The 16,731-nt window shown below is 40.8% G+C and overlaps 1 protein-coding gene across 2 annotated transcripts in view; it reads right to left on the bottom strand.

Moving 5' to 3' along the window:
* SPECC1L (sperm antigen with calponin homology and coiled-coil domains 1 like) overlaps positions 1–16,731 on the bottom strand; it is a 64,814-nt gene that overhangs the window by 38,894 nt on the left and 9,189 nt on the right. The window contains exons 1-5 of one of the 2 annotated variants that reach the window (XM_068157241.1): positions 15,430–15,489; positions 11,573–11,762; positions 5,994–6,153; positions 3,350–4,983; positions 1,244–1,451 (exon numbers count right to left, since the gene is read on the bottom strand). In XM_068157241.1, the coding sequence (XP_068013342.1) occupies positions 1,244–1,451; positions 3,350–4,983; positions 5,994–6,153; positions 11,573–11,762; positions 15,430–15,470 (2,233 nt within the window). In that variant the 5' untranslated portion in view covers positions 15,471–15,489. Of the gene's footprint in view, positions 1–1,243; positions 1,452–3,349; positions 4,984–5,993; positions 6,154–11,572; positions 11,763–15,429; positions 15,490–16,731 lie in introns of those variants that run through there. The other variant, XM_068157242.1, reaches the window with a different exon arrangement.

The raw sequence follows: 16,731 nt of genomic DNA, 5'->3' as shown, positions 1-16,731 counted from the left end.
AATGAAAATAGAAAAGCGTTCAACCTTTTTAAGACTTGGCTACAAAATTGCTTCAGGAACAGTCAGGGCCACTGACCATGTGCTTCAGCTCCCGCTCCCTAAGAAACGTCTTTGGTTTGGGAACAGAGTGAGCCAAAATAATTGCAGAACAAACAGCTGAAGTAATTTAGTAAATACAAACAGTGATTGTCTTTCAAGATAAAGAGTTCCTTAGGAAAACCAAGCTGACTGCTACATGTCTGAAGACACTGAGCTTACTTAAGACACTCCCTATTCTTGATAGCAGACCAATTTAAAAGCCCTTCTATGAATATTTCCCTTACTGATAAAAGGGATCACGCTTTGTTTTTTCTGCTGTCTTGTTCAGGTTTTATATACTATGGAAGAATAGTAAACATTTGAATTCTGGAAGTAGCACTGTGGAGATCCAGCTTGCCAGGGTGCAGTTGCCCAAGTTATTTAGATGATGAGTAATTGCAGAATTACAGCCTGTGGTAGGAATGTCTGAGCAGGTCTTGGAGATCAGAGAGGGAACTAAGACACAGAGAGGTAGGCAAGGATACAGTAAACATGTGTCATTAAAAGCCCAAACCATTTCTTACACAGTGGCAAGAGCCAACAGATAAAGTTTTAGTTTGCCCTAAGTCTGTCAGATTAATTTTTAGCTCACAGAACAGTTTCACGACTTAAGCAAATCTACCCAGAAAGAGATAAATAACATGCTCTTACTGCCAAGGCAGCTCTAACATTTGTAACAGTCAGGGCCTCCATTCACCAGTTTCCCCACTAAAAAGACCTTTCTTCAAGTGGGAGGAATCATGAATTACAAACATTCTCAAGGTGCCTGGTAACTCCTACTATTTGGGTACCCAAAAGAGAGACCATTCTTAAAAATCCACCACCAAGCCAGTAAATTAATCATCCAGTCTCCTAAATACGCAAGGAGCACACTGTCATTAAGTCTGTAATTTTATGTTCTTCTGCTTTGAAAATCAGCATTATCAGATGCAATATTTATTCTCAATTCACAGCTTTTCATTCCCACACCAACAACTACTAAGACTGGAAAAGCAAAGCTAACTTCATTTTTTTTTTCCTTAGTATATGAGGGCTCTGCAAACCCTCATCTGACTTGAAAACAAAGATCTGAGAGACAAGTGAAAATAGTTTCGCTGCTACAGTGCCCTACTTCAGCTGTGCTCTGAAATTACCATTTCTCTCAAGAGCCACTCGTAACACTTACTCTCCAAATCAGATATGATGAGGTTGTCATGAAGCTTCACAGCACGATGCTGCTCTACTTCATCCTCCAGCTCAAAAATAGTTTCTTTCATGTCACTTCTCTCGGTCTCTTTTTCATCTAGTTCTGTCCGAAGTTTTTCCAGAGTCACATTGAGATCCTCAATTTGTTTCTTGGCTTCTTCTTGGAACACTCGGTACTCATCTTCAACCTGCAAGAGATCCTATCATGACTAAACTGGTTGGATTTTAAACACACTTCCAGTTTGTTAACTACCATACTCACAATGTATTTCTGCAGCCATAAAAAAAGTATGGGACATAAAGAGTAAGCTCTTTAAAAACTATTGGTTTAGCGCAACTACTTTCCTGAGCTGGAGTTAAACTCTTTTATTCCCAAACTGAGTATTATAGGAGTGCTCCCCAGCAGTATCCTGCATTCAAGTGAAACCCACACCACCACCACCACAGTAACAAGGCTGTGATTTCATGAGCAGCTGATCAAATTTAACATCTCACTGCAATGGAAAAGGGAGAAGGTGGGGGAGAAAGCTCTTTACCCCTTTCATAGAATCAATAAGGTTGGAAGAGACCTCAAAGATCATCAAGTCCAACCTGTCACCCAAGACCTCATGACTACTAAACCATGGCACCAGGGGCCACATCAAATCCCCTTTTTTCTCTTGCCAAAAAATATAAGCTTGCCCTCTGCTGTGCATCAATTTTAGTGCTTGGTGGACCTGTGAGATGATTTGTGTCCTTAACCAAGTAGCAGGATTCACATTTGTGTGTGAGGTGTGTTAGTGAGTTGAAGCAGTTCCCAGAGGAGTCTGAAAAGCTGTTGAACTGAATTAAACAAAAACAAACATGGAAAGGAAGAGGTAGCAGTCTTCTGCCTGTCAGGAGCAGGGAGGCTATTTTAGCCTGCCTCCTGAAACCAGGCTAGGATCAGAGGCAGAGTGACATTAACCCTACAGTAAAAACAGGGTGGCAGAAAAACAAGACAAATCAGGTCACGGCTTGGGGTGGGTCAATACAGTCAGGCACCCATTTTAATAGACCAAACACCCTGCTTTAAATAACCTGTTTCAGTGTTTTTTATTTGAATAGCACCTACACAACCTTAATTATTAACTTGCCTCCCCTCTCTCTCCCTCCCCCCCCTTAAATTAAGGTGGATTCTAACTGGCAGGTGACCATGACTAGCATGTTGGTTTGCAACTAGTATATATTGCAGACATTACATCTAGCATACATTTTCTCATCAGGAAGATACACCTTTAAATGACTACCTAAAGTACATTTTCTCATTCTGGTATTAGATTCTGGTGAAAGCTTTTACTAGATGCATTTACTACATAAATTACTACCATTTGAGTCAAAATAGCTGTTCTACAACGAGAAATATATGCTTTGTCAAAACACAAGCCATTCCTAAATGGATCAGTAGTAAAAAAAATATGTGTATTTACCACATTTAATAATTATTGTTTAAAAGCTTATCAAAAAGTTTTGGTCTGGTTTTCATTTACAACTACAACATGTATTCAGTAAACTAAATTAGGCCAAATGTTTCTCCCTTAAAATTGGTTATTCCTTGATTGAAGAAAGACAACCTTTTCCTGCATTCTTTATTATTAGTTTATTCTAATTCAACTGAACTAGCTTGAACAAGTTTAAACTTGAGTGTATTCTCTCAGCACCAGCTGGGTTATCACCTCAAACTGACTCCCAGGACTTCCTCAGAGACATCCCTCTTCCACCAGTTTGGCACTAACTCCTTGAAACTCTTGCAGAAGCAATTTAAACACAGAATTCAAAGAGTATTTTAAATCCTGTTGAAGTTTGGGTCTTGAAATTAGTGGCAGAGTTTCAATACCAGTGTTTTTAATAAATAAAATGGGAGTTTCCCCAGGGCTGAATGTGTCCATAGAAATTTTTTAAAGGCCTCTCATTTTCATAACAAAGGTGAAGAGCAAGTAACCAACTACTGCAATACAATTAAGGTCATAATTAATCCTTTACTTCTAAAAGAACTGCAGTGACCAACAAACAGCAAGCCCTGGGATGTGTGTGGGCTGTTAGAGCACAAGGCTGTTTTGAACGCTACCTTAGCAATGGCATCTTGCAGCCGATTGGCATCGTTGCGAGTGTGTGCCAGCTCCTCCTGCAGGCCACTGGCCAGGGTCTCTGCTTTTTCTTTATCCAGCCTGACGCTCTCCAGCAGATCCTGGATGTCTGATTTATCTCCAGAGTTGTGAATGGAATACAGCTCAGCCACTTTCTGCTTCTCATGCTCCAACTGAGCTTTCAGCCTGTTCATCTCAATCTGGTCACTGGCCACTGTGGCTTTGTACTCCTCTAAGGTGGACGCTATGGCCGTTTTGCTCTTCTGCTCTGATTCAATAATCCGCTCCATGTGGTGATTTCGTTCCTTTAATGCCCCTATCATTTCTTGGGCTTCCTTGTTGTCTTGTTCTGCCATCTTCAAAGTGTTGCTCAAGTGCTGCTGAACACCTAGCAGCTGCTCTCTCTCAAACCGAGCGTTCTCTGCCAGGTCCATGTAGCGCTGCTCTAATTCCATGTAGCGACCGCTTTTCATATCTTCATCGATCACGTAAGAAATGTGGTGTTCATCTAGAAGGGACCGAAAATACTCAATCTGACGGCTGAAGTGCTCTAACTTGTCACTTTGTTGACACAAAGATTCCATAAGAATTACTTTCTCCTCTCCAAGTCTTTCATTCTCACTGTTTAGCTCTTGTGTTATTTGCTGCAAATCCGCAAGCTCCTGGAGCGTGGCTTGGAGCTCTTCAGCTGTGCTGTGCTGATTCTCTTCCATCTGATGTATCCGTTCCGTTAGACAAGCCACAGACACCTCACTTGCATTGCCACTGCTCCCCTTCCTAGATCTTTCTATACTTGGTACTCCTTCAGACTCTGAAGATGATGGAGCATCTAAGGCATCATCACTTGATGTCAGTGGCTGATAAACCTCACTGCACTCACTGTCCAAATTATCCATGGAATTACTGTGTTGGTTGTCCATCAAGGTGTTCTCATCCTGACTTAACAAGTCTTCCATTGATCCTGGAGCAGAACCTTCCACTGAAGATGTCAGAGTACCACCACCATCACTGTGGTTGCCAGCTGCAATCTCTGGACTCAAAGACTGGTAGCCAAAGAGTTTTTCAGAGTTGTCCAGCCTTTGCTCCAAGGAAAAGCCTAATGCATTCAGCCTGTCTTTTAACATTCGATTCTCATTCTTCAGCTGGTTGAGCTCTTCCCGGATGGCAGTGTTTTGTTCTTGTAACTGTAGCAAGGTAGACTCCACATCGGTTGGCTGATGGACAGCAATGGCCTCTTTTTCTTCAGATTTTTCATCGCCTTCAAGTTGATCTTCATTAAGGCCCAGCTGAGCACGCATGTCCCTTAGCTCATTCCTCAGGTGCAAGATTTCCACATCTTTAGTTTTTGCCAGCGTCAGGAGATCATTGACCTTGGCTTCCAGCGCAGCTTTGTCGCTGATTTGGTTGTCTGACTTGGACTTGCTCATGCGAACGTCCACCTCGGGGTTGGTGCGGCTGCGGGAGCGCTTGGCCAGCATGGCCTCGGTGCTGCCCTGCCCGCTCAGAGGCAGCTTTTTGCTCTGGCTCAGGCGAGAACGGTCACGCATTCTCTCCCTGGAGGAGCTGAATTCTTTAGTGCCAGAGGAAGTGCTGCGTTTAGCTGTGGAACCTGGACCTGGATGGGTTTGGAAAGTTAGGAACATTAATTACAAATGAAGCATCTGTAACAGCAGGCTGGGTATTGTACAGCAGCCATGCAGTGGCTGAGTTCTCCAAGTCACACTGAGGCATGTCATAAAATACATTTAGAGCAAACGTTTACACAACCTACATTCTGAATCAGTGCAGTTTGATCTCAATTGATCCAGGCTTTACCAATTGCTGTGTTTTACCACTATTTAGACATATCTCTTTGATGTATCCAACCTTAAAGTTTAACATTTGGAGGTTTCTTTTTCCCTGTCTTCAACAGTTTCTCATTGATTGTACCAAAACTGCAGCAGTGCTATTTCCACAAGGCCAAATCTGCCTCTCTTCAGTAAAATGAAAACATTGTCTATCAGCTGAATGCAAGCTTTAAAGTGCTGAATTGCTTATTATGATACTCCAAAGCGAAGGTTAAGGTGTTCTGTATCTTCATCTCACTTCATAAAGATGAGGTTCAATTATTACTGCTTTGTTTCCAGATGCTTTACAGCTTTGCAAGCATTACTGAATCCAAAACAAAGCTTTGGAAGGCAAGACATATTTCCATCTACAATGATCACACCACAAAATTGCACTTTTCTGAACAGTTCCTGAAAGCTCTAGAAAGCACTACAGAATATGCAAAAGGCTGACTGAAACAAGTGATCACATCTTAAAGATTTAGTGCTTGTGGCACCAGGGGTTTTTTTTTAGGCAAATTATTTTAGACAAAACTACTCTAGAGATTCATACATATCTTTTTATATATTTTTAAACTAATTATAGATTTATATAGCAGTTATAAAACTACCAAAAAAAAATAATAAAAGGAACACCTTCCAAAGGCAATTATTAAGAATTGGGAGAACAGCACCAGGAGGCGTTTGCTTTGACTGTGGCCTTACTGACCATTTCAACAGACAGCCTGGATCCCCACACATGGTAGGAGAATAAAAAGCCACCCAACTTCCATCTTTAAGGATCAATATATTCATTTACCTGCAATGGTTTTGGGTTTATTTTCCAGACTGTTCATGGTTGTCCCTGAAGTTGAAGATGCTGTTGCTACACAAGTGTTCTTCTTTACCTTGACACCGTTGGTCATTGTCACTCCACTACCACCAGCCATCCCTGCTAAGAGGTCATCGTTACTCTTAGTCTGAAAGAAAGGGGAGAAGCAGCTTTAAAACAGCTGGATGAGGAGGCTGCATAGCCAACATTGCTTCTGTTAAGGATTCCACCAGTTTAAAAAGTACATATTTGACTGGTCATGTGTCTCTGCAAGAATGCTGAAAAGTCTAAACATGCTCCACTGTGCAGCATGGGTTATCTGAAACTGAACTGCAGCTCCTCACATATGACTGACCATAGAAACTGAGTTTGAGTCTGAGTCTTCAACCTCCCAGACAAAGTAATTCACGTTTCAATACCAAGGAGAACATAAATGAATACAGAGGGAAAGCACAGGAACACAAGACAGAGTAACATCTCAATTTTGACTGAAAGCTTGCTTAAGCCTGAAAAGGAAGCAAGTTCTCAGACAATTAAACCACCAAATATGAGGAAGTTATAGAGTATCCTTCAAGAAAACATAATCAAGTGCTTTCTGGTGGGCAAGCTCACTGCAAAATGATCAGCCTAACAACAACAAAAACATTGATAAAATAACCTTTCTAGCTCAAAACACTAAGCTACAAATAAGCACAAACTAGGGGTGAAAGGTCACCTTCACCATGTATCTCTGCCTTGTTTCCATGCTCTTCCCTCGGCACTCTCAGGGATGGCCTACTTGTGTGATGGACTTTTTGTCTGACCACGTGTGATTGTTCCTGAAACTACTGTTAGCCACAAAAGCTGCCTGGAATGTGAAAAGGCAGTAAGCACAGGAGTTCCAAGAAGCAGATTCCCAACTGGAGAATACATCTTTCAGAAGAAAGCAAAGTCCAGAAACACTCAGCTCTGGCATATTAATTGGCAGTCTCTGCAACTCTTTCAAATGCAGTTTTGAAATGGCAAAACAATAAAATATGCTAAACATTTTCCCCATTATAAGGGCAAGAAAAATTAAAAGAAAACAGCTGTGTTAGCAGCATTCCTTCAGTAACTCTTATTCAGCTGGCTAACACATTTGAAGTCTCAACCAGCATCCCAGCTAGAAGGTAGTGCTTAGGAATTAACCAGTTGCTTTACATCATGGCTTTCAAATTCTACAGGTTTATAACTACCAGCTCCCACACATAATCATGTTAAAAAAAAATACATGCCAGACATTATGAGTCTGTACATTCAGAATGAAGGTACACTTAATTAAAGGAAAAAAAAAAGGCAAGCTGCATCTCACTCCATACCCAACAGTTTCCACACTAAACTTTTTGCCAGTGAGACTTCTAGAACAGTTAGGAAGACTGATGCCAGCACTGTGGGAAGGGCATGGATGGGATTTGTGCCATTTACAAAAAGCAGCTGCAAAACAGAAGGGAGCTTGGGAAAAGAATGCATTTGTTCTGCATGCAGTTGTTAGAAATATAGATCAGATACAAACAGGTATTTGTAACGGTGAAATCCTCTAGGACACAAATGTTTTTATTGCATCATGTACGAAATGCTATAGTCTTCTGAAAAGGGTTATAAAAGGCTGGAAGCAAGCACATTACTCTGAGGCTTTAGTTTGATGTGCTGGCTCTTCTATGAAGAATCCACCATTGCTCTATCCTGCTCTTCTCTCCATGTGCTAATGCACTTTGCTGTACAAACTGAAGCCTTTTTAAAGGGCTGCCAGGAGCCAGCTCCGTTCCCTGGTATGCCAGGGCCATGCAAACCAGCAGATGCAATGTAAGTATCAATGGGAAAATGAAAACGTTGAGGGTCTACAAAATCAACAAAGCACACACTGCTTGTGTGGGCAGAAAAGCTGAGCACCAACTATTACTGCATGACAATGCTCCATCAAACTCTAATCAAATTTCATATCTAATCTGAACTAATTTTGTGGGCATGGGGAGTAGAGGGGAAGGGCAACAGCCCTGTTTTGCAACCACCATCTAAAACAAGGTATTACAGAAAAGTATGGAAGAGTGATTTTCTGTTTTGCTACTGAGTCTGCCAATCAGTCTGCAAGCATGCTAGTTCAAAAGGCCTATTAGCTGTCAGCATTTTTATCCTGTTGAAAGAATGAGGAAATTATACTAAGCTTTTAGACACATAGTACAAGTACACGTTATCAAGCCAAATAGGTCAAGATGTGATTCAGCTTGAAAGAAAAAAAAGGGGAAAAAAAAGCAGCTAAGTAAACTAGACATTTTCTGACATGAGTCATCCCCAGCCCTTGCTGAACAAAGGGCTGTAAGACAGCCATTCTCTCCCCACTTCCCCATCAACTACTCCTAGCCTAGGTTGGAAGGCACTGCCTCCTCTGCAGCCAATTAGTAAACAGTTTCTCAAACTGTAACACTACACTCTTGGCAAAGAAAACTATTTAGCAAAGCTTTGGAAAAATTACAAACCAGCAGCTCTCTTTTCTTAATGCTCCACAATGGCAACCATTCTTGACTTGAAAATCAAAGTATTTTGGAGGCTTATTTTTAATGGAAGCAAAATCGATGTCATCTGCTTATTAAACAGCTTTTTCCTCAACAAAGAGCTTGCTCTCATTTACTCAGAACACTGCAATCCTGCTTAGCATTAAAACCTCTACATTAAAATAGGAAAAACCAGAAAACATCACGATAGGAAACGCTCAACTAGACCTATTTTGATTTTCTGTACAAAAACCTTTGTAATTATATAGTTCACATTCCATTCTCCCTCACATCTTTCAGTGCAATGAAACTTGGCTGATCACCTCCACAGCTCATTTCATTGTTGTTTCTTAATATGTACCTCCTATTTGCTGCTCCTCATTCAAATCCATATATATATCTATCTATCTACAATTATTCCTACCTTTGATGCTTGCTGTTGCTACATTTGAGTGCTTCAAACACCAAACTTCACAACAATCTGTAATTAGGTTACTGCATACTGCAAAGAGAATACTAAAGCTCAGACACATGAATACTGAAAACACACTCTAAGTTTTAATATTCAAATATTTGTGTCCAAGTCCTGGCTTTTCAGGGTTTCACTGGGTTGTGCAATTCAGCTGTATGAAGCACAGTTGCTGTCTAATTACAGCTGTGAGTGTTAGCATGATCACAAGCTCCTTTGCTAAAGAAGGCAGAAACAACAATCTTAAAAACAAGAACACACTATTATTTGCAGAGTATGTTGGACAGATTAAAAACTACAAGTGGTTGGCAGTTAACATTCTGCTGTAAGGATGGGGGTGGGGTGGGGGGGGTGCTGAACATTTACCAAAGTCCTGGGCAAGGTGGGAGCCGAAAACCTATAAAGTAGCCAATCAAAAGGCATTCTGAGGCACACAGACAAACCAACTTCTGCAACAGTGCTCAGCTGGACAGAAGGGTGGGTCCCCCAGCCTCTTCCTGCGCTCATTGTCTATAAACTTTGAAAACTCCATAAAAAAAGGACAAACCTGTGGAACAATGGGTAGTGAAAGAAGCCCACTGAAACCTGAACACCAGCCTACACTTAGGTCTTTGAGACAGGAAAAAACCTCTGCACTATAATTACCAAGTAATTTTCAATTTTGCAACACTATTACTGACTGAATTAAGATTGGCATAGCACTGTGTGTACTTCTGCTCCTTAACAGTGGCTTTTCACTCATATAAACTCAAAGTTTTCTTTAGCTATATGCACACCTGAGGACCAAATCAATTAGCAAGCTGTTGCACTTACAATTATTTCATGTTGGCTCTTTTCTTTTTCAAGGAACATGAAATGTACAATAGACACACCAACACATCAGCTCTAAGAACGATCTTACAACCAGCTGTGAGGAAAACAATGTGGCAAATGCTTCAGCAACAAGATCAAATATCAAACTGTATAAAATTACTATAAAAATAATACGACTTGTTAACCATCCTTCTTTCAAGCCAGTAATTATAAATGTGATTTGCCAGTATAAATAAGTCAAAAAGCAACTAACTTTGTTGTATAAGAATGGAGCACTCAAAGAAGATAAGATTCACCATTATCAAGTCACATAGTTGGCAAAACAGCAGCTCGACAAGTAAGAGACATCCAACTGTATGAGTAAGCCTGGCTGCAACACAGAGCTGAGATAAATCTTAGTAATTAAGAGAAAAAGAATTTCAAATACACAGTTGTCAGAAGTTCTAATCCTACACCCAAACACAGCCAGAAGTGTTACTAATGTGAGTGAAATTGTGAAAGCATACCGGGTCAAATTTCTTCAACGTTAGATCATCCTCCTCTTTTATCTGGCTGAGAGGCATGACATAAGAAACTTGATAAGTAAACTATAAAGGACTTTTGTTTCCATATTCTTTGAGAGGCTTCTAGAAGTATAAAATAAGTAGTGTCGCAAGCATCAAAAGACTAAAGCTAAGAAAACTGCAAGGTATGTTGGGCACCTGGAGAAAGATCGAGCTGAAATCTAGCTTGCAAGACCACCAGCAGGAGTATGAACCATTCTTCCATAAAAGAAAGGCAAGAAGAAAAGAGAGGAGGAGAACACATCTTCTGACTTCAGTAATTCTGCATGACTATTAGAGAGACCTCAACCCTTACCACTTCTGTAATTTTAGGTCTTTGTTTGCCAGCAGTTAATTTAACTAGCCTGTCTGGCTCCCCGCAGGTAACAGCGTTCAGGTCCCAGCTGCAGACACCAGCCCTTTTCCTTGCTCTGCTCCCAGGCAGCAGCAGCAATGCCACAGCTCTGCACACTGAGCTGCAGAAAGGCAAAAGGAGGTGGGTCCAGCCATGTGGCCATACCAGGAGGGGCAGGCAGACCATACAGGCTCATACCATCCACCCAACTCAGACATGTTCTCTCCCAGGTGAAAACTCCACACCAGCACACCTGACTATGCCTTACTTTTCTCACTGTTGAAACCCATATGCTCCTGAATCTACTGCCCAGCTTTGCTAATATGAGAGAAAACCTCTACCTTTGAACTTGCTCTAGGAGCAAGAATCAACTTGTGAAATTTCAGCTCAAGCAGTGCTTCACACAAACCAATAGCCAAAACAGCTAGAAGAATGCAGCTGCACTGACCTGACACGGATCACTGATAACAGCAAGTTTCTCATGTTAGATACCTCATTAGTTCTTTTTTTTCCCAGAATTAGTAAATAACTCTTATCAAATCCCATTAGCCACTGACACACCATTCAAGCATAACACATGACACTACTAATAACATTCATCAGAAAGCAACTTCAACTCTGCACCTCTTGCAGAGCAGCCAAGGTCTGTAAAGTCTATTGCCTTCCATCACAGCACACACTGCAATATGAAAAACAGAGCACAAATGCCACACAGGTCCTGACACTTTGCCCAGTGCTGTGTAACTAGACAAATTCCCTCCAGTTACCCACACAACAAACCTCTAGCTTAAGTTGCATTACAGGCATGACTTAAAAATTGACTCTTTCTAAAGCTGTATTGTTAAAAGTACAAAGAAACAGAACATTCTATTGCTTATTACCTTCAAAAGAGATGCTGATGTCCCGGTTTTGGAGAGTTTTGTTACTGCAGACACTGAGGAGCCGTTTTCTGGTTTGGCTTTTTCAGTTGTTTGAGTTTTATTTACTCCAGGCACTTTGGGCACTGAGCCAACACTCCTGCTTGCTTTCTTCATTCTGGGCTGTCTGTTTATGATGCATTTACAAACAAATCTGCAAGCAGAAAGAAAGCACTTTTAAATACAAAACGAAAAGCAATGTCTTTTCATCTAATGCTCTGTTTAAGCCCAGAACAGCAGTAAAGAAGACAAATTAGAGCCAAAGAGAATGCATGTGACTGACCAATGGGGTTTGCTTTTATAAAAGGAATTACTACCAAGAACTAAGTGCTCCTTACAGCTCCACTCCAAATTATTGCAGTTTTTTTTCAGTTCTCCTTCCACAAACGGCACTGAACCGAGGACATATTCTAAGTGACCCATGTTGCTGGGTTCACTCGTTAGCTAGCAGAAGAAAGGCTTATTAGGGCAGCAATGCTCTTCATTTCTGACTGTGGGAAGGAAAACACCGTGGGAGTATTCAGGCAACAGCCTGACTACCAACAACACTGGATCTGAGAAACCATTACTGCCAGCTTGGTAACTGAAGTACTGCGAAAGGAACAGCAGCTACTGGGAAAAAAGTATTTTAGAAAAATTAAAATTCAGTTGGAAAAATTCAAGTTCCCTGAAACTATCTATTATTAAACATCACATTAATAAGCACATGAGATTTTACAAACTTCAGTACCAGTGATATGAGGATTATCTCCAAGAAGAAACCAGAAGTAATCTACCACTCTCCACAGCCTGCAGACAGGACACTGCAGCATCTTTAGTTTGCCTTCAAGTTCTCTCAAACAGCAGACCAAGTGTCAGTTCTGGCATTGCAGCCCTGAGCAAAGAAACAAAACCCCTGAAAACCAAGCTGTCTTTCCTCAAACCAGGAGCAGCTGCAGCAGACCCAAACACTACAGTCAGGACAAGCACAGCTAATTCTGGAAGACAGCCTAAGAAAGGGTAGACTATCCAACAGCCAGAAACATGGACTACCAGGAAGACCAGACACATCAGGATCTTCTTTCCTCTTGCAAGAGTGAGGTAACTGGCAGCTGCTTCCTCCCAAGTCAGAAGACACAGGATAGAAGATTAAGAGGAGGAAACTTCCACTCCCCTTTCAGTCTCTCAGATTCTGGGTGGAAGTAAGTGATCAGTTTTATCTGAGCCAAATATCCTGCGGCTGATTAGAAACACGAAACACATCTAGCTGCTTCCATCTCTTAAAACGTGAAGTGTTTCAAAGGCACAAGAAGCAGACTGGTCATTTGGTATACGAGACCTGTGACAAACCCAGAGTGATCAGTATTACTAATTCCTTTCAACTAACACAACATTGTACCCTTACACACACTCCTTCCTCCCCATCACCACCTGGTTTGCACACAAATATATCTCAATATCAGTTAAAACTCCAGGAGCTTTGCCTCCTCAGACCCTTAAGTGCTGTTAAAAGAAGCAACAGGAAGTTTCATTTTAAGGCACTGCAAGTATTTGTTTACAGCTTCCAGACTCTGTTTAGCTCTGAAAGCTGGCATGAACAGACAGAAAACTTTGTTTGCTGTTGCAGTTTCATCATCAGAATGTCAAAAATGCACTGGTCCTGCCACACGGCTACTGGCAATCAGAACGCCTTCAGAGATGAAATAACTGAGAGATAATTGGAAATGAGACACTCCTCAGAAAACCAAAACCCAAACCAGAAAAGCCCCATGATGATATGTTTGCTGTACACACACAATTTGAAGTGCAACAACTGCCTACTAGATTCCAGAAGCAGATGCTGATGTTTACAGGTAAGACCATGCTGTCACATTATTACTTCTTGCCTTTTTCATGTTTATCAGTTGAACACTTTCTTGTGCTTTTGATCTTATTCACCTGAAAACCCGAACTGGAAAGAGGATAGAGTTGTTGGGTAAAATTGGTATCATTCCTAGTGAATAACAATTTTGATATTCTACAGACTACATGAAAACTGTCCATAGTGTGCTTGAGAGCTAACCAAACAAATTACAGTGCAGTTTGCCCTGAAGATGACTGCACCAAAAATTGCCTCAAAGGAAAAACTACACTTCAGCAACAAACCCAGTTAATCTAAGCCATGGGTTCTTTAACAGCTCATAGAACTAGTAAAGCAGTGCCCTAGTAAAGGTTAGGCTACTGGTAATGGCATGAGTGTCATGCCAGGGCAGAACTCGACAGCCCTGTCTGTCAATCTCCATATAGTAGTATGGAGTATGCAGCATATAGTAGTATGCAGCTGGCCTGCAGACAACCAGCCACAGCCACTTGCAGGAGACATTCATCAACTCTACAAAGCATACTCGTCAAGCCTGCAGACCTTACAACTTGGCAGGTACTCTCTGCACACACCATCTTCCCATGCACAGTGAAAGGTTTGTGATCATCTTATTAGAGTAAGTAAACACAGCAACATAACCCACCCACATAGAATCTCAATAATAAACAGGGGCTAACACAGCTTTTACAGCACAAACCACTGATACTCCAACTCTGTGATGTATTTACATCACAGAGGTCATCCGTGACAAAAGGCTGGGTAAAGTCAAAACATTTCTCATCCACAATGGATTTGTAAAAAATGCATGGTTTAGAAGTTTTCCTGAAAACATACACCAGTCTTTGCCTCAGGAAAGTGATGCAAATAAGTTAAACTAAACAGAGTAAGAATAATCCAGCATTGTTTTACAATATCCAGAAGTCTGACATGGAAAAACACTGTTGGTGATTTCTAAAGGCAGCAGCACTTTTCCAGACACTTCAAAGATACTTAGAAGACAGGGATAGGTTATGTACCACTCTTCCTGTTTTCCTTCTCGAGAAACTAAGACCTAGTAGTTACATTTTACTGAAAGAAGATTATGTAACTGCAGTTTAAAAACTGAGCTAAAGATACAAATGAGTTCAATTCATCTTACAAAAAAAGGACAAAACGTTAATTGGCATTACAGGTTCTAAAAGCACCTGCTCACTCAGGCTCCTACAGTCAATTTATGACCTCTCGGTGCCAATTTCTTTCCTCCTGCCTTCTCCAGGAAGGAAGAAGAGGATGGGATTTCAGCACTTAAAACAGAAGACATCAATATTGTTGAATTGTAAGTGGGAAATAAAAAAAGCCCAATTTCTCCCAGTTTCTGAAAGGCAGATAAAGCCTACCTTTATGTATGCTTCCAAAGAACACCACACTCCTTAGCAAGACACACTACTAGGAACCAAAAATACATTTGTCTCTGCCCAACACAACGCTTTAAAATGAGGAATAAAACATGCATTAGCCAAATGAAGCTTTCAGAATACTAACACAGAGGACTGATAATTCAAATGAAAGCTAAAATATTCTTTCACTATTGTAAAGAACAAATACTGCATCTAAAACTGTAGTTTACATTTCACCCTAGGAAGAAAGATGGAATTACTGAAGACTTCCTTTCCCTTTACACACACCTCCTCCCACCTCCAAGGAAAAAAAAGGGGGGAGAGAAAAAAAAAGAAAAGAAAAGGAAAAAAAAAGGGCAGCAGCATAAAGGGAAAAGTTGAAGTTTAACACTAAACAGTTTAACTCCATGAGACAGCCGTGGAGGTCCTAGCTCAATATACTCATCTATCAACAGACACAAGACATTACTGGAAAAGCTCTGATTAATGTTCACACTACAGTATCAACTCTAAAATTAATCAGGATGGAAAAGAGCCAAAACAAGCCCAAAATATCAGATAGAAAGACAGCATTCCTAAAGTAAAATGTAACACTTTGCTCTAACCTGTACCCCTTCCCAGCCGTCTCTCTTTCCACAGCACACATAGCACAGGAAACCAAAGGGAATGGTGCTCGGGAGCAGGCTCTCCTTGCTCTGGTGGAGGCATGTGAAACCAGTCCTGCATTTTATACCAACTGCAAATACAGCTCCATAAATAATAATTTAAAAGTGTTTCACCCAATAGCATGGCTCTGCTCTTTGCTGTAAACTGATATGATACATCCACCCAGCTAACACCAAATGCTTTCAGGCTCACTCTTACACACTCTTTAGAAACCTGCAAACTGAAGGGGTGCAAGTATGATTTATTACTGTGATTATTCCAGTCTCACTCCTTATTTCATATGCCTGTTTATGCTAGTGTTGCTGTCACTAAAGCAAGGCTCAATTAGAAGAGCACAAAAAAGTTTCCTGAGACTGTAAGGTGAGAAAGGGTTAAGCAGCAAAGAAGGTGTTAAGTCTTTGCCTTTGGTTTAAAATACATAAATATCAAGAGGTATTAAGCAGCTTCAGCTATTAAAATTTGTGAATTATTAAGATAATAAGTAATCTTTGAATTCTCTTTTCAGATTTCCAGAAAAATAGGAACAACTCGTCTCTTTGACTTGAGGATACTGAGCACTGTTGAAACATCAAGTACCCAAGATACAGAGGAAAAGGGAAATATTCACAACTGAGGACAGAGTCAGTACACTTTCACTCTCTATTTGTACAAGTTCTTTGGTTTTGATACATTTAGGCTGACAACTTTTGCCCAAATAATTGGAGAATGACATTTTTGGGTCACTTACATGATCCCAAAAGGCAGAACTGTGAAGAAAAGATTATGAAATCCAGGCTCTCCAGCCCCTTGTAAAACACATTCAAACTTCCCCAAGTCTCTGCAGGCAAGCACAACACAGTTACCAACAACTTAACACCTGGGATACGAAATAAGCTCCACACTAAGAGACAGAGTTCTCTACATTTATCATGTCCACAGCTCAAGCTTTCAGCCTGCAAGCTGCACAAGCACTCTAAAAACTCCCACTCTTGCTTTGTAATTCCAAAAATACAATCCACTAATCACTGGCAGCCCCAAGCAAGCAGTGCATTTGTGTTATTGCTCAGCATCAAGATATCAGATTTAGTGGCATTGAAGTCTGATGATGCTAGAGGGTTATTTAAGTTACCAAGGATAACAGGAAACTATGGAATTGTGGAACACCCTTATGAGACCAATGGGACAATAAAAAGAGCAAATAAAATTAAATGCAGGTAAACAAAAAGCAATTTATCTCTTGGGGAAAAGCAACCTCAGCTTCA

The sequence above is a fragment of the Melanerpes formicivorus genome, unplaced genomic scaffold (genome assembly GCF_026170545.1).
Source record: "Melanerpes formicivorus ecotype bairdi unplaced genomic scaffold, bMelFor1.0.p_v2 SCAF_36, whole genome shotgun sequence".
In the NCBI taxonomy this organism is placed as follows: domain Eukaryota; kingdom Metazoa; phylum Chordata; class Aves; order Piciformes; family Picidae; genus Melanerpes; species Melanerpes formicivorus.
The sequence above is the reverse complement of the archived record's forward strand: the minus strand, read 5'-3'. Positions and strand labels throughout refer to the sequence as shown.